Raw genomic sequence first — 25,742 nt, forward strand, 5'->3', positions numbered from 1 at the left:
AATACAYGTGCATAAAGAAATCCAATGCTGCAAAATTCAGAGTGGATTCATCCAAATATTCTGGTTCATTTCAAATAGTTATAACATAYGATACAAATACTACAAAAATATTCTGAACAAGCATGGAATATATTGTATATGTCCAGGTGGAAAGTTTTCATAGGAGAAAACAAATACTTCAGAATAAACTCCAAAAGTTACAGCAGAACCCCAATAATTCGCAGCAAAGACTTGGAGACCCTCTACAGATCACAATTTTGAAAATAGTGAAGAAGCAGGCAACAAAAGCAAGGATGTCACATCACAAAAAATACTTTGTTCATTTATTTTGACAACTGTAATTTAGTTTTCAGTATTTCTTGTACCTCTCAGTTCACTAATCTGGGTTCTGAAGTATTCTTGGGCAAAGCAACACAGTATTACTATTARGGGACCTCACTACAGCACTTTTTAGAGCTTTGCAGAGAGGCGGGCAGACCCTCATGGATGCGTAAAACTTAATGGATGCTTTGATTAGCAGTCAGCGAATTAGCAAGATTTTACTGAACTTCCCATATTGACAATGAAAAAATACCTTCATCAAATAAACCTGACAAGTACAACATGAAAGTAAGGAAATGTTAATTCACATGAACACCTTGTTGTCCTATTTTCCTTTGGAACCACAATTTTCATTAAGACAACACTAGAAGACACATAGCTCTTTTATCACCCAATTTAAATTTTTTATGTTGTTACTCATAATTGAACATACAGCGATACACATTGTTATCCTTCTCCCCAAACCTGGAAATTTATGATTAATTCACTCTCAAATCAAATGAAGAAAATGTCAATGCTTATTAGTATACCATTACAAGCCAATTCCTTCATTGCCTGTTATATTAATGGTAAAACATATTAAAGTACTCATGCGAAAAGGGACACTGTCGAGTAATTCAGGTACAAAATATGGCCTGTTAATATATGTGTGTGTGTATGTAGATATACATATACACACACGCATATATATATGTATATATAGAGGGAGCTTGGTAATAAATGTTATCAAGTTCCTATTTTTCAAAGTCAATTTTCTCTAGCAGCAGGAGATGCCCAYGATAAAGTCACTGCGTTTAGTGCAAGACCTAGAGCTAAAAGCTTCTGCTGTTCGTCTGGCAGAACCCAAACGTTATCCCCAAACCTGTGCTGACCGAACACGAGTGATGGATGGAAATCCAAAGCCTCTTTCTTTCCACCTCTCTCGRGATAATGGAAATCTAACCCAAACCCACACTGACCAGACCCACGGGAAGGGTGCGCAGCCACAGCGGGGTAAAAGCAGCGAAATGGGAGCAGTGGAAAATGTTCGAAAATAAGGTCATCGTTAAAAAAGCAATTTTTTTTTTATATGGAGAGACTTTCCCAAATCCACATACAGGCTTATTCCTGAATAAAAGGGTATGCACTGAGGAAATGACAGCAGGGTATTTGGTTAATACCTCCTCCATACAGGCAAGCCCGGATTATCCATAAACACMACCTGGATGGCGTGAGCAGCTCTAACTTACTTTGTCTTTTCTTCTTTGCCTTTGTTTTTTGCTTTCGTTCTGCTTTTGCTGCTTGTCGTATTTAACAAATAGTGCTATCACTGACCATCTATTTGCACAGGCAGGACACTAGGACCAAGGTGGCAACACAATGTTATTCAGGAAGCAAAAGCTTGGATCTCCTGGGGATGAAGGATGAAAATGAGAGATGCTTTACAAGAGGTGGCTTCCTGGGATACAGGGGCCATATTTATTGTATCTGTGCAAGGAAGGATGCAAGATCAAAAAAAAAAGAAAAGTGATCATAAAGAAAACCAAATACACATGAATCCAATTTAAAATACACTTTCAAAGAAATTTCCTTACATGAATCATTAAAAATCCAAAGGGAATATACTATTCTCCCTTCTTCTTGACTCACCGACAAATCTCCTGACCAAATAACTGGTAAGCAATAGCATGCAGAAACACCTTCCTATATCACATACCAGCTGTACACCATCCATGAATCAAACAGCATCTGTTTCCTTACAGAAAAGTATTAAGGAAGAAGTTGACACATGCTTCTTCCTCAACTGTGCAAGGGCAACTGGTGCAGGCTCCTCAGCCATCCCACGCTGGAAAAGACAGAGGGTTCAGAGAGACCAGGTCCTGACARTGAAACCTAGGGAAAATATTGCTGCTACTTTGGGCAGAGGTGGGGAGGGTTGTGTGTCCCACTCAAGTCCTATTAAAAGACAGAATGTATTTTCACCTCTTGAGACGCAGATTTTTCTACTGATGGCTTCATTTGAGAGATATCAGGTAGCAATAGTGCTCTAAAAGGATTTATGCATCCCTATTAAAAAAAAATTACATATATACACATATATATGTGTGTCTGTGCGTGTGTTTCCCTGGTTAATCAGCCTATGTTAGGCTTAAACTGCCTTAAACTACCAGACAGTGTCCCTTTAGGGAAGGTGCAAGAGAACATACAGTTCAAAAATCTGTAAATTGTTAACTTAAACTACACAATAGTTATGCTACTCAAATCTTACAACCTTAAAAATGCACACAGAACTACTTATCGTACCATACCGTATACTTCAAGACAAAGTACTATTCAAAAAAACATATTCATGGTACAGGGATAAAGTTTGTTGTTTATTTATATGGTGAAATGCAATGAAAGCTTCTGATCACTCAGCTACGCTCAAAAAGAAATTCCGTTCACTAGTATTACTCATCAGTTTTGGTTGGTAAAATTGCAGTGAATTTTTCTACGAAAACATTAAAAAGATATGCAGTTTGAATGCCCACTTCTTCAACTTTCTGGGGTACTTCAGTAAATTTCATTATTTGAATTGCCAAAATTTTAGACAGAGAATTAAGACTTTTTTTTACAGAAGCTAAGAATATCCAATCTCAATTTATATTAAAACAACTGGAGCTGTACGAGATGACAATGATGAAAGCATATCAAACCTAAAAATCTAAAATAGCTTTATTTTTTGAGAAATCAAAAACTATCAAATAGACTAAGTGCTCTATGTTAATCATTATGAATATGAAGGGTAAGGTACAATTAAGCTTTTAATCTTGGAATACACAGTTTGTGTAAGCATTATGTAACTGGGAATGTCATCTACAGAGTATTTCAACTAAAACTTCAAAATCTTGATATCTGCATATGAAAAAAGTCATTAAAAAGTTACATCTAGATTCAGCTGTACAAAGAAATACACATTACTTCAGGAATGAAGTAAAGGCATTAGCAGTTAGATATTTTGCTAAAAAAAAGTGTTTAAAATATTTTAAATTAATTAGGCTTTTAAATAGTAGAGTTAGTCTATCAGAATTTATTTTTTTCCTCCAAACACAACTCAATGTAATGCAAAGCGAAAATAAAGGGCAAATGGTCTAAAATTATTTTTGACGAAGCTGGAAGAAAGGATCTTCTGCTAGAAAATGCCATCTTTTAAAGCTATAATTGCTTGACCTTGAAACTTAGAGTTTATTCTGTCTGTTTAGTATGTGTTGATTCCCTGCTGAAGAGCAATGAGTATGCTGACAAGCTCAGAAATGACAATGTGAATATCAGACAATAACTGTCCTCCCAAAGCATACAAGGAAACCAGTTAGGAAACAATCATGGGGGGGAAATCTTACCTGGGGCGTTTTGTTTATTTTAAATCTCATTGAGGGTCAAATAGTTTCTGTATTCAAACAAGTGAATAATAACCTGCCTTTGATAGGGGCAACAACATCAGGCAGTGATGGTGACTAACAAAAAAAAAAAAAAAAAAAAAAAAAAAAAGCAGTTATTGGTCTTGCTAATATCAGCTTACTTTTGTTTTAACATATCGCTCTTAAAAGCTGTACAGAACTCCATCTTATATAGAGCAACCCCGTTTTGACAAATGTGTTCTAAAGTGCCAGTATTATTTACAAAGATTTCTTAGCCAAAAGTCTGGCCTGTTGTGGCATCGGGTGAAGAAGTCATCCCAGCTCTACTGTCATTTACATTCACCAAGGGAAATTCTGGGAATTCAGCACTTGTCCCTGGTCCCCGGAGGTTCACCTGTCCATTGGCAGTGCTAAACTGAGATGATATTCCAGCTCTTGCCCCATGGTACTGAGCTCTGAAGGGCTGCTCAAAGGAGCTAATCTGATATGCTTGGTGAACAGGCTGGGCCTCTGCCTTCTTCTGAGAAGTTACTTGATCCAAAAAGTCCTGTGTGGAGGAAGAGGAAGAATGATTTGCCTCGTCACCTGAAAAGGGGAAGGGGTGCTGGGATTCACCAACCATTAGTCCAAAATGCGACTTGTCCGGAGTTGTTCTTAACGGAGAGTTCATTCCCGATCGAAAGCTGTTGACCGGTATGGATGTGTAGACCTGTTTCTCTATGGAAGGAAATGCTGGCTGCGTTGTAAGAGTCTGGTTATCTGTCACAAAATTAAGGCTTGGGTTGTTCAAATAGGCATCATTTTGGCTAGTTCTGTCCAAAGCTTGTTGTAAAAACTTGGAATATTCTTGTAACATACTAGCTTTATCTGAGGAGGAAGCTTGAGAGCTTGTTCCAACTGTCTCAGACTGGGTGACCTCAGATACTTCAGAAGAATTGATTGATATACTGGAGGTCACCTCAGTGTCAGCCACACTGAAAGATATTTCATGTTGTCCATTAGCCTTGTGTGAATAATGATCCAACAGCGTTTGCAGTACCTCATCTGGAATGACATTTTTGTCATGGTTACCTTTAATCTCCACATTCAATGCCTGTGTGTCCAATATCGATGCGGTGGCAGTTTCATCAATGACACTTGCCACAGCTGCCTGTGTTACTGAAGGCTGAGATGCTATGGTACTTACATTCAAGGCATATTCTCTACTATTGTTACTAGCTGCTTGTAGATACCTCTTTTTCTTTAAAAACTGCATTGCATCATCATAATTAGTGCTGCTGTGTACCGGTTTACTGGGCCCTTCCTGTAACGTATCCACTTGATCGATGTCAGCATTACCTTCAGAGTCCAGTAAACCTTGTTTATCCACAAGATCAAACGCATATTTTGAAACCTTGCTGTCTTCATATGTAGATAAYGGTGAAATGGTTTGACTTTGCTCGAGTGGCTGTTTCAGACTCCTCTTGCTGTTAACTTTTTTGAGGACCAGCTTAGGTGGGTGTATTTCTCCAGAATTTGCTTCCTCTAAGTGCGACCCACTGACAGAAGAATGTGGCATCTCAACRGCATATTCCGCTACCATATATTCATCTTTTACTTTAGTACTAGCAGAGTACAAAGGCAAGTAGTCATTTTTGTCCTTCTTCTGTTCCGACTTATCTGTGCTTTCCTTATCCACAGATTTTGTTTTCTCTGATTTCTGCCTTTTCTTCTTTGGCAAGGAGCTGTCTTTCATAGGCGTAGAGAAACCAGAATCTTCCTCTGATGGCAAAAAGCCAACTTTGGTGGCACTTCTGTTTGGTTTCTTGTCACGGTTCTCATGGCACATACGTTTATGTTTCAGCACACGATCAGTCCTGGAGAAATACTGCAGAAGGTTTTTTATTAGAGAAATATAAATACATTAGCAGTAGAGAAAGAAAGCCCTGATTCTAACAAATTTATTTAACACTTCATTCGCTCTAGCCACTTCCAATGAAGTGCAGTTTGAAGCATTAAAGAAAAAGCTATAAAACCAAGTGGAGGCAGTTGTGCCCCTGTCCCACCTGTGCACCAAGATAACCTACCATAACCTATAAAAGATATTCTTTTGAGAGATTATATGTGTGCCCACAACTACAACAGCTGGAGAAATTCCCATGTGTGCTATTCACGAACTGAAAGGTGCTCTGGCTGAAAGGTTTCAATGAGCTGTGTTACCTGCAAACAATATTCGCACTGGTAAGGCTTCTCTCCACTGTGAGTTCTTTTGTGCCTTTCCATGTGATACTTCTGAATAAACCTCATACCACATTCATCACAACGAAATGGCTTCTCCCCTGATAAAAAAAWATATATATATTAATATTAATCTAAGCAACATAAATTCTCAAACACAATTTCCACATAATTATCAGATAAAATATTAGAGTCTCTAGTAGAAGTAATAAAGAAGAGGATTTAGTCTGTCACTATTGAAAAAACTACACAGAGTTGCTCACACCACAATGTTCCCAGGGCTCAGGAGTCTGATGCTTCAAAATAATCATAAAAACAAGGGGGAAAAAAAGGTATTTACACAAAAAAGTTTTAAGAAACTAAATTCTTTCTTCTTCTAATGTGGATACAGGCACGTTATCTTTAACCTAAAAAAAATGAAGCAGTTATCCTTCCTAAAATATTGCTACATATTCTTTTATGACAGAGGTTTATATAAAACACCTCTCTTTCTAATTTAGGCCACATAATTCCRTTTTAAAAGAATAGTGTATTTTCAAGCTTTCAATTTAACATATTTGTAGGGYTCTGTGTATTTTTTCTTTTTTTTTCCTAGTATCTGTATGCAAAACTGAAGGAACTGGCTCTGAAAAAATCTTACCCTTTTAGTTGAAAATTGCAAATTGTTCTTACTAATTAAGCTGAAAACACCATGTCCCTGTAGCTAAATTGATCCAGGCCAACTGAATTCTCTTTCCCCCTGATATCCCTTTGAAACCACTAGGTTTCTCTGGTGAATGTAAAAACCTGAGATGTCTGAAAAGTTAGTGTTGCTGTTACAAACTGTTCACTGTTGAACAGAACTCATCCTGCACAACAGCAATCCTACCTCTTAATATTATTATACAATCTTTTAAGTTGAGGTAGAGATTTTGAATTCTTTCAACACCACCTGTCAGCGTCTTCTTTGTTCTTTGCTCTGATTTTGGGAATAAAAAACAACTATCTTTTGTTTCCAGAAATATACGGATAATTTTTCTTTATATTTCTGAGGTAATTTCTCAGACATATTATTTAATTTACTATTATTAAAACTTACATACTCTATTTAGAAAAGCAGTATTTAGTCATATCCTCTCCAAGTAGAAATAAGGTCAATATGACCACATCTTCAAATAAGATGTTAATATTTTTTAAAATTGTAATGGAAATCACCTGCATCACCTGTATATTTGCTTCTAGTCAGATCATCAACACTCCAAGCTTTGACCGTCCTAATTCTAAGTATCTTTTAGATCTCTCTCTTTTTAAGCCTATGCCCTATTTTCAATTACTAACCTTACTCCTCCACATGACTTCTCGACCAATGCCCTCCTGATGACCTCTTGCCATCTCCATTTATCCTCTTCTAAAACGAACGATCTTCTCTCCTAAGACCTCTCAGATCCATCAGCAGTTTTCGTGGTTTTGTTTTGTTTGTTTTTCTATAGGTTCACATTTAACTCAGGACTAACCTTTGCCATTTCTTACTTACTAAAAATCACCATAAAATCCTGGGTTTTTTAAACTTATAGTTAAAAGTTCATCATCTCCTGTACCAACTCTTCACTGGCCTAATTCCTACCTTTCTAACTCCAGTTTCATTCTTCTTTTCACGTTCTCTTTCCTCATCACCCACACTTCCTACTATGGTGTTGCATTTAAATCAAGTCTGTTAAAGATTTTCTGAATCAAATTCTAATTCCTATCTTCACTTCTAAAGAGGATGAGGTAAGACTTTGAGGTCATCTTTGGTTTAGATTTATACACCAAACCATCCCATTCCCAAAGACTACTTTTTAATCCGTCCTACTCACTGCTTTATTTTCCTTTGTTCCACTATTCTCTCTGTGCTTCCTTTATATTGCCCCTTCAAACACTTTTCCTTACACTGTCTGGAACTTCACTTTCCCAATCTTTTAAGCCTTTCCTAGAGAAACTAACTGTACTTTTGGATGATGAAGACCATCCTGAGTCTCAGCTGAACCCAAACCAAGTCGGAGAAGCAAAAAAATAAGCTCATTCTTATCCTAGCTTGAGCAGCCCTCCTGTTCCTGCTCGAATACAGGGCGCTTCACCGATACACTTACCTTCAGCCTTAAACCCATTTTTCTTTCTGAGCAGACCTGGAACCCTCAATATAGTTCTACTTAAACAAGCTATTTAGTGGCATTAGACTCTATCATTTCTACCTCTTTCTCTTTTCCAAGCTTCCAAAGGGCCAAGCAGGGGGCTTCATTCTTCTCTTTGCAGATTACGATGTAGTTGGCACATACCCACCCCTGGCAGCAGCACCCAGGTGTCTGTGCCTGATCCTGCACCCCTTCCACCCCGCGTGGGGAAGGACCACATTGTGAGAGGGGTTTGGGAGGACACATGGGCAGAGCAGTGCTACCATGGTGCAAGAGCAAGGAAAGCAAGCTCTTTGGGGACACTGCCCACGAGTGAATCACCAAAACATGCAAAATGTTTCGTGATTTTCAGTAGAATTCCACAGTACTCTGCAAGACGAAGAAACATTTTGTGAAACTGATATTATATTCGATTCTTGCTTTAATCTTCATAAGGAAGATAATATTAGAAAAAAAAAGATTAAATATGAAGATACGCTCCCCATAATGCTGCCTTCTGAGCGGAAGCCTGAAACTTGTGATGCCTCCTGAAATTTTGTTGTGCTCTCAAAATGGGACATAGTGCAAATGGAGGAGATTTTAACTAATGTAGGAAGTGCCAAAGACATTTTTCTGAAAAAAAGTTAATGAGCAGGAAAGATTCAGATTGGAAAAAACAAACAGAAAAACCTTAAAATACAGTAATTCTAAACATTATTTATCAAAGCAGCATAAAGCAAGGTATTCTTGGGACATTTTGGGTATGTTTTAGGTCTATATAGGAAATCTATTAAAACTGAGCAATACTGCTATTTACAGCTTCAAATACAATAGCTAAAAGGCTCTGACAATTATAAAATTAACCCCCTGGAACAGTTTACAATCTAAACAGACAAAATACAAATGATAAAACACGAAAGAAGGCAATAAAAAAGCAGCATGATTGAATAAGAAGGCACTTGGATTGTTAGCCCCAATATTGCTTTATTTTTTTTTTAAGTAATCTCTTTTTTTCTGAGTTTAAAATGCAAAATGGGGTGAGTTACAGAATTAGGATATGACACATGAATGCATGAGTCGGGAAGGAGTACAGAAATATCAACAACAAAAATACGTAGACATATTTGGAAAACATTTGGTATTATTCTCTTCAGGAGCCAGTAAACTCAAAATGTGAATACATTAATCTACCGATGATTCTTCCTCCTACCTGAAATGGCAAATTTTCTGTATCATTAATGACAAATTTAACAGCATGGTCCTATCACTGAGACCTCCCTGTAGATGCAATTGCTCCTACTAAGTGAATTTGGTATTAATGCAATGTCTGCTTTTAGATGCAACTATTTAATTATTTACACAGGATAAGGCTGTTCGATGATGGCTTCCTACCTCCCCTATAACATTTCATTTAAGGGAGTGATTCAGAGAACAGAATTCAAATCATATTGGAATAAGCTACAGCAGCTGGGCGTTCAGGGCTTGTTAGCACTGTCTTCGATGGTCTTAGAATACTAAACTTGAAAAAATAATATAGATCTTAAAAAAAAAAAAAAAAAAAAAAAAAAAAGAGGAAACATTCTGTTTTTCTCCGACATTTTGAACACTGCAAAAAGAGATGGTGCCAAAATGGTCAGTTAGAGAGTTAAAAAAGCAAAAGGGAAAAAAGAAAAATATAATTGTAATGAAAAATTCTCCGAGTGGGAAGACTCTGAAGAGAGCTCTCCTTCCCTCTCACTTGAGTTACAAATACAGCCCCATTGCTCACCTTCTGCTCGGAGAAAAAAGATTGAGATTTCAGCTTTTTTGAACGGCTCCAATAAACAGAATAAACACACCCTCGCTGCAAGTGCACTGGAAACTGTCTCAGTAAGTGAGAATGAGACTCCTGGAAGCTGGGATCTTCCCAACTCTCTCCCAAGCATTTACACAGTTGGCATCTAGGAGGCATCCATAACTCAACAATTTTAAAACCATCACCATTCTCAATTTTCTAAGAAATAATCGAACTCTACTAAACCAGCAGGATGCCGAGAAAAGGAGGAAAAGAAAGTTATCTAAATAGCCAGGTATCAACATGGCTCATTTGTTAAACGGCAGCTTTTTTTTCTCTGTAGCATAGGTAAAAGCTGGCAGGAAAAAAATCACAATCCTCCCCCCAACCAAACCCTCCCTCCACAGCTTGCAATCAACCCAGCAGAACTCTCTGTAGGGCTAAAAGCTACACTTGAAGAGAGAAAATTAAATCTATTGATATAATATTTGCAATGAAGCGTTAACTAACTACCCTGCCCGGACTCTCATTTTCAAAGCCACATACAGGGAATAATCCTTAGGAGAAAAAAAAAATATTCTGAACAAAAATGTAAAAAGAAGAAAAAAAAGACCATGCTTCAATTTTTGCCATTTCTTTTTTTTTTTTTTTTCTTTTTTTGCGGGGTGGGGGGTTGTGGAGGGAACAGAGAGAAGAAAGCGAGTGAGTGAGTGTTCTTTGCAAGACTAATATCTGCCCAGGGAAGGCAGCATGGTTCACCAATTCAGAGCCAGGGAGAGACTAGGAACAGAACAAAGACGTTGGACAGAAGAATGGAGACTCTTCTGGGGCTGGCTGGCCGAAGGAAACCTACTTAGTCTGGAYTCATGGCAACCTGGGATACAAAAACCCCATAAACAACAGGGCATTTGTGCATGTAACTCCCTGCACACTGCTCTGAAAATTCATTTTGCTGAGGGGTTTTTTTCCCCTCTCGCTCTCACACATGCACACACTGCACTGCGTGTTAGTAGCTTTCGGATCCATTTAAAGGCCACAGACAAGGAACACTGTGCACATTCACCAGCCCTGCTTTGCTGCAAAACAGGCTGAGAAACTGGCATCTCGTCCAAAAGGACCATATTACAAAATATTTACAGAGGGATTGAAAGGCCATGCACCAAAATGCCAAAAACCCAATGAAGCCAAACCTGTTAAAGAATGTGGTTTTGTGCAGTGCAACAAGATAAAAAATAAACAAGTAGGTATAAACTTTAACTCTCTTTGGCTTTAAACGCCGGGCCTTATTTGACCTATATTGCATATTTTCAAACTAAGGCTCTTATTTTTAGAACAGTTCTGAATTAAACCTTGCAAAAAAAAAGAGTGAAAAGTAATGCTGATACTAACACCTTTGGGATTAGGCATTTTGGCCATTTTAGTCCTGGCACTTTTCCATCAAATTCCAAAAGAAATCAAAAAATCTACCGCGATGCGATTTGCAAGTCCCAATTGTCCAAATTAATTTGATACAACAACAGATACAACTGCTTAAAAAAAAAAAAAAAAAAAAAAAAAAAAGGACATTTATGAACACACAAAGCTTCAGGATTTGCCACTCGGGTTACTTTTAGAATACTCTTTTCCGATTTTCTTCCTAGAGTTTATACTCACTTTACAGCCAAAGGAAAGTGGAGCAAGTCAAAAGCACAAAGCTAACTTAAATCTTCAAAGTTTTACAACATTTGTTAAGTCAAAACAAACTACGGCAGGAGGATTCGGGGCTGCATATTGATTATGGGAAACCTTGCCTGAGTGGGGAGACAGTTCTTAAGCAGGCTAGTAAAGAGACTCAAGGCACTATACTCACCAGTATGAATCTTCTCATGCCTCTGTAGCAGGTACTTCTGAATGAAACGCATGTCGCACTGACTGCACTGAAATGGTTTTTCACCTTGAACAATATAATTCCACATCCATAAGTTAATAACTACACACTGTTGTTTCTGATAACTACTTTTGAGGAATATAAAAATTCCTACAAAAAAAAACAGCATCTGAGCAAATTCCCAAAATATTCTAACAGCAAAAACCATCACCCTCGCTAGGTACATGACCTCCAGAATTCTTTCCAGGTACCTACAAGTCACATTCATACTAGCAGTGATCTAGAGTGATCTACAACGGCTGTAATTTCCTCATGACCAAGATCAACCACAATGCTGGCACGGGGTTGCGTTCAGGGTACCTACTATAATGGGAAGTACCTTTTCCAGAGCAATACCTCGGCAGGCAAATAAGCAGCTGGAGCACATTTTACAAAGGGGTCAATTTTGGCACTTGGGCTATAGGTCAACCCATTACTTTCTGATAAAGAAAGAAAAGAAACCTTGTAATCAGTTAAGTTCTCAATTTTTAGAACAACTCTCGATTTTTCTGGTATTCTTTTGACACTTTGGTGCATGGAATCTCTAAGTTTAGATGCCAAGTTAGCTACGCTCTTAAAGGTGAAATTCGCATAGAGCTGAAAACATTTTTAACATAAGTAAACAAATCTTTATATAGCAGAAAAGACAATTTGAAGTCAAGCAGTACCTGTATGAATGAAGACATGTCTCTGTAAATGGTAGTTGGTTCTAAAGGCAGCATTGCAATGCTCACAAACATGAGATTTGTGGGTTTTCAGACCAAGTGATCCGTCCTCATTTATTGTAAGGATCTATTTTAAAAAGAGTAAAATTTGTTCTCACACTACCCTCTAAAGATGTCTTATTTACTAAAAAAAAGAAAAAGAAATCTGTTCAATGCAAAATCAATCAATCAATCAATCAATACTTCAGGCAAACCATGCTGATTGCTACAAAACTATCCGATAGGCTTTTGGCTTACATTTCCAAACACAGCCCAATCCAACGTGCGTCTCGTTAAATTAAATGATATTTCAACAGGACAGAGACAAAAGCAGCCCACGGAAAAGCAGCGTCGAGCTCCCCTATTCGCAGCTGAGTCACTTTACAGGCTACTGTTTACTTTGTCCGTCTGGTGGAAAGGAGGCCAAGCAACCCAACCACCGCCGGGCACAGACCCACGGACTATTGTATTTTAATGGAAAAGTGAAACGTTACGTTCTCGTTCCAATCAGATTTGGAATGTTTGTTAAAATGCGTTAAAACCTATCCCGGATAGTCATACAAATTATCTGCGTAATCTCAATAGTCTCGGAGGCAAATTGCTTTTTTAAAAAAAAAAACAAAACAAAAACAAAAACAAAAAACAAATCTCAAAGCCATACAACCAAAAGAACAGCATTATTTTTCTCTCTGCTCAAATTTTTCACGCAACAGAGTATTGCTCACTCAATGCACATGCTGGAGCAGGGCCTTGACAAATTGCTTTGGTATCGAAGCAGCTATTTTCATATGAATTTGGGGAGAAAAAAAAATAAAACTTAAATGAAAGAGTTTTCCACTGTAACTATCTCATTCAATAAAGCTCTTCACAAGTTTCCTCTATTTGACAAACAAACCAAAAAGAAAAAAACAAACAAACCAAAACAAACCAAAACCCCCAATTATATAACCCCAACTATCTCTGGCAAGAGAGTAAGAAAATTGCTAAGCAAGTTACATTTCCAAAGGTTTTGCTTAACTAGGAGCAGAACTTTAAAGAAGAGTATAAGCAACCTTAAATAAAACAGTTAAATCCCTTGTTATTTGAAAGAAAAAGGAAAAAAAAGAAGTCTGCTGGGGAAAACACATCTGCATTTTGCTTAATTAGGATGTTTGGGAAGTTTATGGTAACGATAATGATGAGAAAGGGAGAYCAGAATAACCGAAACAGCATTTTCTCTGCAACAGTGGCAAACACTGTAGCATCTCCTGAAACAATTTTCAATCTGCTGCATCAAAACTCAACAAGTTTGAAGTCTCGAGCCACAAAACCTCGTGCATTCACTCTGAAGGACAAGCACATTCATACGTCTATCAGAGAGGGACGCTATAGCTCCAGTAAGTCACAGATACAGACAATTATCAAAATTCTGTTCTGCAACACCATAGCGCTAACGAAATACTGACTGGTTAATTAAAAGGAATTTAAATATATGTTATGAAGCATTTTTCATATGCTACATTATTTTTTTTAAATAACTGTGCAGAAAGTAACTTAATGTCATAGTTGGCCTAAGCCTGTGTTCTTCTCCTGCATCTGTTCATTTGCACAGCCTCCTAAATCAAGAGAATATGTTTGTCAGTGCAGTTTTCTCTTAAAAGCAACAAAAAGTGTATGTGTGTTTCTGTGCATATGTGTGCATGTGTGTGGGGCAGGGGGGAAGAAGGAGACACGATTCATAAAAGCTATTGCCTTTTTACGTGTATAGCAAGTAATGCAAAATAACCCCAAATTTAAATTGTTTCAGTATATTAATTGACTTCCATATAAAAAAAGCCACAGGGGCTGTTCAAATAGAGAAAAATGAACCCAAGTACTATGGGACCACTAACCTAAACTGAAGTCGCCTCTCCCCTAGATTTGCCCTTCAGCTTCTTTCTGCCACTGTATTCTCACAGACCTTTAAAAAAGCAGGGGAAAGACCGAACAAGAACCTGTCTGATGATTCTCCTGATCATTTTTCCATCTTGAGGGCCACATGCCTCTCCCACCTCACACTGCTTCCATGGAAGTGATGGGTGAAGGGCATGCACGCGACAGCTCCGGTTTTTAAATCAAAGGGACAAGTATCYGGATGCAAAGGTTTGGAACCTGCTTCCACAGCCCATTTAAAACTATCTGTCATGTCACCAGGAACTACAAGTGCTCCCTCACTCGCCAGTGACTCGAGGAGGACGGGAAGGCAGCTGGTCTTGGGAGAGCAGCAGTTGGGCTTTGGATTCCTTGCTGATGTTAGAGTGGGTTTGCCTTCAAGATATGTGCAATCTGGGTTGATTTTGGAGTAGGCTTCTTTTAATGCTGCTGTGCGACCATGCATGTATATTTATCTATATCTATATGTATATATAAAGCTGATTTTTGCCTATCAGAGCATCCTGTATACATTCTATTTTAAACCTGGAGATTACTATTGATTTGGGGAGTTACTCAAAGATGCAGCACTGCCGCAGCGCTCACCTCCTCTGGTGAAGTGATGCTGCTTTTATCTGCAGCAAGCCTCAACAGGAGAGATCCTAAGCTGTTCAGTCATACCGAGATACATACTCTTCACGAATGGATCTTCAAAACACTTTTTGAAGTCACAAAACCAGCAACTACTGTAAGGTGCTTTTGATATAAATAAATACATATATGAAGATGATTATGACCACAGGAATATTCCCTTCCAGTAGATTATTTTATATACATTAGTGAACTTTTTAAGTTTTTCAACACTACCCTTTTAGGTTTCTTTTTAAGAACTTTTCACAATGCATGAAGCACGTAAAATTATCAGGCTCACATGAAAGCACAGCTATTATTAGATAGATACAGAGTAATGATTTATACCTTGTCTACAAAACTACTGATTCATGATTTTAAAAAAAAGAAAAAATATTTGAGAGAGAACTGCCTGGAGAGACAGATGTTAAAATGTGCCAAGGGTTCATGTTGCTAAAAAGAGTTCAAAGAAAAACAGTGTTATAATCAGGWTTTGGTTTGGGTCTCTGGTAACCTTCCAAACTGCATCTTTACTGAGCAAACAAACAATTTCCAGGCTAGCTASTTCAAGTGCTAATGAAATTAGTCATAGTCAACCAAATCTTCAGGTTCTTTTAATCTTGGTTTTGCCAAATCAATGTCTTACTTTTGCTGGTGAACGCTGTTTTCTTTTCTTCTTTTTCTGCAAATCTACTGGCTCTCGTATTTGTTTTTTGTCTCGTTTCTGTTGTTCAGATGCATCAGTAAAGGTAATCTCTTGCTTTACACTGATCTGTTAAGATACCAAGTGCCAGTTTCAGGTAAGGTTCTCACTACAGAAAAGCAATTTTTCAATTTTAGAAGATGACAAACTGATGAAACAGAAAACCTTTTCCTAAGGGAATTATCTTGTGGTTTCACTCTTTCAGAAATTTAAGTGAAAGGAAAATCAGTATCTTCAATAAGAAGGGCATAGTTAATTTCTACAGTGACATTTTGATGTATCCTTTCATTCACCTCGAAAGTCTTTTTTCCTTCTGACCTGCGGTGATTTTGAGACAAGTTGTTATATTAAAATCACTTCCCTCTGTACAACCACTCAGTTTTTCACACCTATTTTACTTTAGTCCCTGTATTGTCAAGGCAAGATTTAACGGAATAGTTTATCAGATATTTAAAACAAAAATAGTGCTAACGAGGGTTTTTTATTTTTTCCCCAGATATATTTCTTGATCTAATGTAAACTTTAAAAAAAAAGAGCAAGACATTCTTGCATTTTTCTAACACCTGAACCACCTGATCTCCAGCTAACAGCCTAATGTTTTTACAGTGCTACCTTGCCACAGATTATTCCTCACATCTAAGGCTGGCTCGGTTTTAAGTCCTCGTCATTCTCCTCTCTGTTTGAAGGGCAGCAGGGATGTTGTGCTGTATCGCAGACAGACGCTCTGCTTTCAAAAGGAAGTCACCTACGTGCGCCCGGGGACCCATGGGGTTCACCTTCTCTTGGGGATCGAGGAGGGCCATAGTTATGGTCATGTATGAAGTGTCACAGTCCAGCCTGCAGTGTGAATGCAACTGCTCAGCGCCCGCATACTCGGAAAGCACGGAGGAAAAGGCTTCCTGCAGCAAGCGAAACTAAACAGTGCTATGAACAGCATAAAGGCTAGGCACCTTTTCACAATGCTATTTATTCTGCTTTGGAGTTATCCTTGAACGTTAAACGTATTGAAAAGAGCACATTTTAACTCGGCAATTCATATGGTAACAGCCTGATTATAAAATATTTATAAAACAGATACTGAAAGATCGTATTTAATTGGCAAATTTTATCCACAGCCAGAGGCAAATGACATTTTCATAAATAGCATCTATTCATAAATATTTTGATAATCAAAATCCAAACAAGCAATTAATCAATTCTTGCCAGAGTAGGATAAGGCTACTAACTCATGCTTCCTAGCAATCTCTCCGTATTTCACAAAGAAAGTGCTTACAGGGACATTAACAGCGTACTGCAGCCCTTGAGGGAGCCTCTCCTGGGCGTCCATGTCATCATCGTTCTTTACCGTCTCCTCGTGGACCATGAGTTCATCGTGGGAGATCATCTCCTGCTGCCGGAGGTCGCTCTCCTGCAAGACCTCGTCGGTGGCCAGGATGTCCTGGTGCGCCAAGCTCCGCTCCTGCAGCGCCGCCTCCGGCCGCTCCGCCGACACGCCGGACTGCTCCGATACGGCTCCCATCCCTACCATAGCCCTGGACGACTGCATTGGGTCTAGGCCACCACATTTAAGAAATAATCCTCCCAGCTTGTCTTCAATGTTCATTCTTAAGTGCAATAACCTACAAAGAGAGTTTTAATAGTGAACATCTCAAATTGGTGCTCTTCATTTTTAYTTTTTACTTATAAACATCCTACACGAACTTTACACTCAGGCACGCATTCCTAAAACAGATATCCAAATAAAAGCAAAATGCTGGATACCTTCATTCAGCAAGCTAAGATTCTCTCACACACAGGCATACGTGCGAAAACATCCACTTTCAAATGTGAAGTTTATAACTAGGTGCCTTTGGATCACAGGAAAAGTTATAATGAAATGACAGCAAGAATTTAATTCTCCTAATTACTTAGAACGCATCTTTTTTTCCATGCTCCTTTTACTCAGTTTTCTTCGCCTGTTTTGAGGCATCTTTTCGAGATGTTCATCCTGCTCTCCCTGGCAGGTGCCCCTTCCTCTTCGAGGGCTCTTTTGCCCTGACCGTAYTCTAGCTGCTGGAACACCTCAATTCCCCCCAGCAAGAGAAAGGGCAACGTTTTGACCAAAGATCCATGTTAAGAAAGACGAGGGCAAAGCCAAGTTTGTTTCCAGAAAGCCTGTTCATTTCCATACCCCCTCAGGCACTGGAGAACTGGGCACAACAAGGGAATCTCAGTGGAATTTGCAGGATGGTGGCCGCACAGTGCAGGACATGGATGGCACCGCGCTCCAAATTACGACACGCGTGCGATGCCGGCGGCCCCGTCTCAATCCAAGCCTCCATCGGCTGCTACGCCCTACGTACGACTCCAGAGCACAAGCAGTAACCAAGGATTCGCTCTGCGCAGAGCTCGGCAGGGCCTCCACCTTGTGGGAATCCATCCCGGTAACCCGCTCCCAGCTCAGCACCCTGCGAAACGACCGGATCAAACAAACACGGATGCAACAATTCCGCTTCTTAGTTCAGTCAYGGAACCCACCTTGCAAAGCATTGCGGAGCAGTTTTCAGCTGAAGGAAATGTCTGAATGCCCCTTAACCCACTGTGAAGATTAGTCCCTACCAATCTATGGCAAGTCTGCAAAATAAACGGCAGCCCTTCCCCAGGGAAGGTGGTGGAGTATCTGCCAGGAATGCAATCCGCTAGCAGAGCGCACACTTCTTCTATATAGCTTTCAAACACTACTACTAGTTCTTACATCCTGAAAATAAAATTCATTTTCTTAAAAAAAGAACAAGAAAAAAAGGCCAGCTTTAACATCTTCTAGTAGCAACTCAAGTGGTAGAAGTTGAAAGTGAAAGAACATTTGTCTCCCTTTTCTGGGGTTTCTAAATTGCTGAATGTGTCATAAAATGCCTGAGTGACAGGATGTTCCCTTAAATACATCTCTGAGCTTCAAATAAATAAAAAGCCTTCCAAAGAATGAAGCTTTTCAGTCAATTACAGGTTTTCCTTCAGGAGGCTGGTCTCTGGTGGAAGCCAGAGGGAGGCAGTCACCAAGCAAGGTCTGCTTGCTTATATATGACAACAGCATCCTAAATGCTTCCCATCTTCACTCCTGTTTAACTGCGGCCGCAGTTCTGGACTGCAAGGCAGTCAAGATAAAAGACCTAATTTATTAACAGGAAAAACTAACCGGTTTTGGAAAACAAGAAATACAAAAGTGAAATATTCGAGATAAAAGAGTGCTGGTCAATATTCTCCAGAAACCTTTTAGCAAAGCAGAGAGGAGCCACAGACACAAATCCTTCAGCAACAGCTCATCTCCCAGAGCTTACTGAAGCACCCGGCATCATGGAAGGGTCTCCCACGCTGGGACGCACAGGGGGAGGCACCCGGAGCCCCCCCGGCACAAACTGCAGACGATTCCTGCTCTTGCCAGCGCCCGCAAGCTCCGACTGCATCTCGAGCTTTTGGGGGAAAAGAACGGCGGAAAGAGACACTGCTGATGCCAGGGCCCTGACACTGCTGCCCCCGGAGGACAGGTTCTCAGCTGCTTGGGGCTCTGCAGATCCCCTCCGCTGACGGGAAGCAGGAACCTAAGAGCTTCCCGTTCCAATCTGGTGCTTTCAGCAACTTGCCTTCGTGCTGGGCAGTGAGGCAGGGGCTGACCTCATTCTGCATCATAGACTAGGAAGAAAAAGCGACCTTAGGAAGTGCAAAGGCCAGAACAGCTGCAGCCCCAAACTGTTTTTTTTCTAAATCACATCTGAACAAGCTTTTTTTTTTTTTTTTTTTTTGCATGTGTATCCTCTAACAAAAGCACCACCACGGAAAGCTCTGGGGAAGCTCTCCACTGCAGCTGAAGCCAAAAGCAGGCTGTTTTATCAGGTTGTTGTTCTAGGGCAGAACCGCATTTTAGGGGCCGAAAAGCAAGTCTGTGACTGCAGGACAGGAGGGGGGAACCGCTGCTCTGCACACTCGCACTTGCCCTCGCGCGCTGCGTTTCCCGCAGTTCTGCTGCCAGAGTCGGTTTCTGTGCAAACCAAGGGTAGGATTGCCAACTTCAAACAAGCACAATATCTTTAATGTCTTAAGTGAGGTCAGGTAGCATTAGGTGACAAACTTTCAGTTAATCCATACTGCAAAAATAGGATGAAATTTTATGCATCTTAAAGAGAACTGGTGTTCTCGGTACGTCCCACAGGCACCTACAGGCATGCCGGAATCCATCAAGTGCTTTTTAAGAGATAACTGGGCAACTCTATGATGCTTCCTTAGTCAAAACACAAATAAACAAACAAAACCCCGCTACAGGGTTAAGGTTGTTTCTTTCACCAATTCAGGTCTTCCAGGGAGATCTTGCAACAGCAGAAAACAACAGAAGAAAACAAGGATGAAGTTATAATCTTTTCTGTGCAGAAAATCTTGTGTCAATTAAGAAACGCGAGGAGGAACCGATGTTCTTAAGATTCTCTCTCCATAAAGACACTATTTGATACTGGATGGCACAAAGCAGTGCAGGTGGAGGCTGGTTTATTAGGCAGGTCTTTGTAAAAACGTGATGTGAAAGGTAGAGGTTCCAAGGAACTGAGCATGCAGATACCTACAATTTATTCATTCCAGCCCTTACCCCAAATTTAGCCACATTCAGAGTCCTCCTCATATTGATTGTCATTCACTGTGGTTTTGTTCTGTGCTACAGAAGTGCAACAGCACAAGCTCCCTGCAGACTCCTTATGGGAATGACATGCACAGGTACTGGAATGCAGGAATTAGACACATTTTCCACAGAAAATAAAACAAAACAAAAAATGGTATCAAGTGTGAGAATGCAGTGAACCTAGGCTGTCCGCTAAAGCCAGAACAGACAAAAAAGGCACAGAAGATTGTGCCGTATCACTCTGAAATCGAGATAATTGTGGATTTAAAGCTATACCCTGATGGGAAGGTAGGCAGATAAATAAAAATCAGGAGATTGCAGAAGAGCAGGCARGCTACCCTCAGCAGCCGAGAGCGAGCAACTCGTTGCATGCAGAAACCTCAGACAGCTGGCGAGCTAAAGCAGCTGTCCAGAAGGCAAAATAGCTCTCTCCAGTATTTATTCGCATCAGTTCTCTCAATTGTCAAGGATATGGAAAACATTCTTCCCCACCCTGACCAGCAGGCCTAGCAGAGTCACGGAACTAAACGCGTTCAGTTGGTTTCCAACCACGATCCTGACTCGGGTCAGATGTTGGTGGAGGGAACAGAGGGGCTCTTAAAGCAGGCTTTCAAACAACTGGCTTTGCACACAAAAATAACACAGCTCACAGGGGTCGGCTGCATATTCTGGGTGGTGAAACAGCGCAAATCACAGGGAAGTCCAGGTAYTATATGAAGAAGCACAAATGAAAATAAATTATTAAGCCCAATGAGAAGCATCTCCTTTGTAATCATCTGAGCAAATTGAGTGCCAATTGTCAGCTGACACATTTTGGCTCSCAAAAGAAGAATCTTATCATTTCAATTGATGATGAGGAGGGGAAGAAAAAAAAAGTATTCTTGAAAGAATGACAGTTTGATAAAGAAACTGTAAGTTAGAAGCATTCAAACAAACTCACTTTACCAAGCCTGCAATAGAAAAACTTTACACAAGTTCAAGTGTAAGATGCATGTGTGAAATAAAGACTAGCTTACTTGGAGATTGAGTAAAGCTACAATAATATAAACTATATGCTAGCCTGCACTGGTACATTTCTTGGCACGAAAGGCTTACAGAAAGGCTTAAACTGCAGAGCTACTTTCCATGGAACTCCCGAACTTTTATTAAGCCTTAACAAATAATAACAAGATTCTCTTTTTTAAAAAAATACTCAGTACACGGAGGAGAAAAAAAAAAAAAAGTCAATTAAAAGAGACGCATTATCTATTTTGCTTGATTGCTGCTCCTGTCTGATGGCATTTCCCAAGTGGCTTCACATATACGCACATGTCCCGGGGGAGGAGAGAGGGGAAGGGCAGGGACTGCCCCAGAAATAGGCTCGGAGCCTCCCAGCACCTTCTCCTTTGACACAGGGCTCAGCAGCTGCTTGCTGAGCATCTACAGCCAGCGAACCAAGCGGCTTCGCTTCAGAAGCTGCTACCAGGGCAAACCCTACAGCAATACTTAGAACTATTCATTTCAGTAACCCTGACATCAGTTTTTCCAAAGATTACCGCTGCGGTGAGCTGGAGAGCTGAATGGTAAAGACACTATTTCTAATTAAAGCAACAGCAATTTGAGCAAAAAACGTCCTAAATGAAAAGTGCAACAGCCACCCTTGCAATTCAGGGCAAACAAATGAAACACCATCAAGAGAAAACAGCACCGGGCAGAAATCCCTGCCAGGAYGAGTCCCTCTGCCACCAGACACAGCCCGTGATCCAGCTCCTGTCTTCTTCCTTCTCGTCTCAAGCAAGCAGTAAAGCAGAGTTTGATACCGTGGCAGCACCCACAGGTACTAAGCAGCTTTATTAATATGCTCAGTACTGTGTTGAGTTGCTGGATTAGATTTAAAACACTATTTATGTATGATGAAGCAACAATATACTTGGGAGGATTAATAACTGTCAAATAAAATACAGAGACCATCTGCATTTTAATAGCTGCAAAATTAAACACTATTTTACTGTTTTGGTTTGTTTTTTAAAGATGAACATATTCTAGCTCTGAAAACAATTTCCTTCAAAAGGTTTTGGTGCTCCTAGTATTCTGCTTTCTTTCAAGTATTAAGAAGCAGAATTTGCTGCTTTCTAGATCCATATCCCTCCCTATTTCTTTCCTATATTCACTTTTCCCTTGTTTTCAAAAGACAAAATAAAATGAGAGAAGGTTGAGAGAGACAAAGTTCACTGAAATTTACTTTTTTTCTTGGAAAAACCATTCAGTTCCTTCTGCAGAGTTCTAACAAAGACCTGAGATAGAAATATTACTATCACATACAGATAGAYTGCTTTGACTGCAATTTCTAAGAGACCCATCCCAAACACAAAACCAGGACGAAAAATGCAAATTCTAAGATGTGTTTTGCAAACAGATACTAATCTGACAGAAACATCCACCTCCAGGATCCCCTTCACAACAAATGCCACAGTGTTCAATGCATCATTTCAGATGTGCTCAAGATAATCCCACATTGGAGGTAATTCTTTAATTTAGCTGCACATTTGGGTACTACGTTTTAGTTTAAGATCAAACAAAGCAGATTTCGTGGTGAGCAAATATCTGAAGGTCCACGATACGGGTCGGGGTATATTCCCACCAGGGCCTTTCTTCCACAACTGCCTTTAGAAGAATGACTGTATGTCCCGAACAACATATGTAAAGGCATGTAAAATGCACATAAACCAAGCTTTTAAAAAGGCAATAAATGGAAATTCCCAAGCATATTATCATCTCTTAGGGCCCATCTCTATGGTAATACTACAGTGATTTGGGCTAAACTTAAACRTAAACTTACATTCATAACATACATAAATCTACAGAGTTCTGTTTGTGAGCGCCCTTATTCCACTATTGATTTTTCYCCTTCCCTATTTAGAGTGACTCCATTTGAAAAGGTTTAAGCTAAATAAAAGCAGCAAATCATTACATAATCAGAGTGGTTTTACCGGCATTGCTAGTAAAACCTTTCTAAGCAGACAAACTCCTATAAAAAGCAACTACAACAGAGAGCTGCTGTGCCAAGAGAAGCTCACCTTCCTCTCTCAAAAGGGAAAGGTTAAATCACATAGACTGAGAAATTCGGATAGGGACACAAACAACCTAAAGCCTGTTCCGATGAGACATTTGGTGCATTTTCTTAGTTAAAAAGAATTCAACTCAATTCTCTGTGGTGCAGCTGCGAGAAGCCATGGGATCTATGGGCTACCTGAGGCTGCAGCTCCTTGCGCATCTGTCCCAGTCGGCTTTCTCGTTGCCTTCTTCTCGCTGGCCATGGCAATGGGCAAGAGAGCTGGATCAAACAAGTGCCCCAGATGCAAAAACCTTTGTTTGGATGAGCAGGACTGTGCAGGCAGGAGATACAGGAGACAGGCAGGGAAGGGGTACGGAGGAGACAGRGGGACTGGTGCTGTCAGGGGTTACATCAAAGCATTTTGGAAACCCAAGTGCAACACCTATGTCCAAGCGAGAGCTACAGGTGCCACATAGAGCTACCTACAAGTGGTGCCAAATTTAAACCACCGAAAAAACACATCTCTGTATTCTTAAAGCTTCTTTCATAAAAGGAATTATACATTCTGCACCTCCTAGAGCTAATGAAAACCGAGTTAGCAACGGGGCCCAATACTGTATTAAAAACTACAAGGGTCTAATTCTGGCTTTAAATTTAGCATCACCATAAATAAATCTGCCAGTAAAACAATTCTCCCCAATAGAGAGAAAAATACAAAATCTGACAGCTTCCTAATGCCATTTAAAAACCCTATCAGACCCCATAACATGTTGAACGTTTTCACATCAGAAAAGATATTTAGCTTTACTACTAAAAATATGTATATATTGCAACATAAAAGGAAAACCAGCTTTCACAACATCAAAAGCTCTATCTTACATTCTGCAGAAGCTTGCAAAGTAAAAAATACCCAAGTTAATAAAGAATATTAAGGATATTTATTAGCTGCTTTCCCTTATTGGAAAATAAGATGCAAGTAAAAGATCCTGAAATTACCATACAAGTGTAAAGCATCATTTGTAAGAAGGAATTAATGTGTGCTGACTTGCAAAACAGAAATTAATCGAGCATAAATCACTGTGAAAAGGTTCTCAGATCACAACATATCCTAAAAAATGTAACACAGGATTCCAGCGCTCCTGAGCCCTGTGGTCCTGTTATTTCCAAGCGCTCCGTGTTGCTCAACACGTGCCAGAGTGAGACCTGATCCCGCAAAGATTTACGTTCACGCTGAGCTGTGAATAGTCCTATTACAATCAACAGGATTACTCCCAGAAAATCTACTTATTGAGCATAAAATTATCCAGGCRCGGAAATCTTTGCCACCTTGTTTATTCTAAACTCAGTGTTAGATCATCACCAGCACAACCACAGCGTGACAGCTAACACACGCATCCCAAAGCTTTCAATATTACATCACCAAAGCCACAGGTACTTGCTAAAACCCAAAACGGACATTAGTGCAGCACACATATTTTAACTATTAGAAAAATTATACACAATATTTTTCTATCTTCAAAAAGCTCGCCGATTGCCTGATACTACATGATCAGCTACTGCAAAACAGTTAATTTTGAGCATTTCTATTAGAGTTTCTAACACTGCCCTGTTATTGCAAGAGGAGCAAAGCAGGTCCTTGCCCTACAAAACAGACATTCAAAAGATTTTATATGCAAGGAAGACAGCACTGCATGTATTTATGGTTACCCACACTTTCTAAATGCTTTTAACAGTTTCAAAACTTCAGCTATTTAATATTTAATGAAATTTCACATATCATGGGCATACCTCAAGATGGATTTCTGGAAAAAAAAATTGCAGATAAAGTATATCTTTATCTATATATATTTGCCAAGCTAGTGGACTATATATGCATAATTTATTTGCTATTTATTTATTTATTTATTAGTTGAATTTTCTGCTAAGTTAATTCACTAAAAGACAGGGTGTCAAGCAGCTCAAAAGAGGATCTGGGCCCTTTGTGATTCAGCATTCGCAGGGGAACTGGCTCAGCTCAGCCCGTGCAACTGCACCTTGAAAATAAACAGAAAAGAAAAATATGCTGCTTTAAAAACCCTGTGATATGTTTTTTTGACAAGCCCTCAAATTTCTTGGACAAATTCCTGAGTCTCAGCACTCTGCTATCAGCAAATCTGGGCAGCTTCTCCTCTCGCCACTAGTGCCATGCGGTGCTGTTCCAGTAAAGATGACAACCTACTGGTGCTACCAGTGCCCCTCACCGGCTCAAGCGGCCAAGGTCACTCTCTCTGTACATACAACAGAATTGCTGGTGGCTCTTCCAGACAGCTCTTGAAAATATCCCTACACACAAACCCTGGCAAAAAACAAGAAATTGAATGGATGTACAAAAAAGTTACGGACTGGCCATATCAAGGTATCTTGGTTCACTGTAATTTG

General features: G+C 39.6%; 1 protein-coding gene across 4 annotated transcripts; it reads right to left on the minus strand.

Annotated features, from left to right (window-relative positions):
• Positions 1–1,176: 1,176 nt before the first annotated feature.
• ZNF148 (zinc finger protein 148) lies at positions 1,177–17,264 on the minus strand. Of its 4 annotated transcripts, XM_026054427.1 has the most exons (7): positions 16,925–17,264; positions 15,595–15,720; positions 12,393–12,516; positions 11,668–11,751; positions 5,898–6,016; positions 4,318–5,565; positions 1,177–4,245 (listed from the first exon to the last, which is right to left on the minus strand). In XM_026054427.1, the coding sequence occupies exons 1-7, from the start codon at positions 17,252–17,254 to the stop codon at positions 3,970–3,972; spliced, it is 2,307 nt and encodes a 768-aa protein (XP_025910212.1). In that variant the 5' UTR covers positions 17,255–17,264; the 3' UTR covers positions 1,177–3,969. The 4 variants fall into 4 exon arrangements, with proteins under 4 accessions (XP_025910212.1, XP_025910204.1, XP_025910221.1 ...); XM_026054419.1 differs by having other exon boundaries at positions 1,177–5,565; XM_026054436.1 differs by lacking the exon at positions 15,595–15,720 and having other exon boundaries at positions 1,177–5,565; positions 16,925–17,254.
• Between the last annotated feature and the right edge of the window lie 8,478 nt (positions 17,265–25,742).

Source organism: Nothoprocta perdicaria, unplaced genomic scaffold (assembly GCF_003342845.1).
Source record: "Nothoprocta perdicaria isolate Ctin4 unplaced genomic scaffold, notPer1 scaffold_0, whole genome shotgun sequence".
NCBI classification, from domain to species: domain Eukaryota; kingdom Metazoa; phylum Chordata; class Aves; order Tinamiformes; family Tinamidae; genus Nothoprocta; species Nothoprocta perdicaria.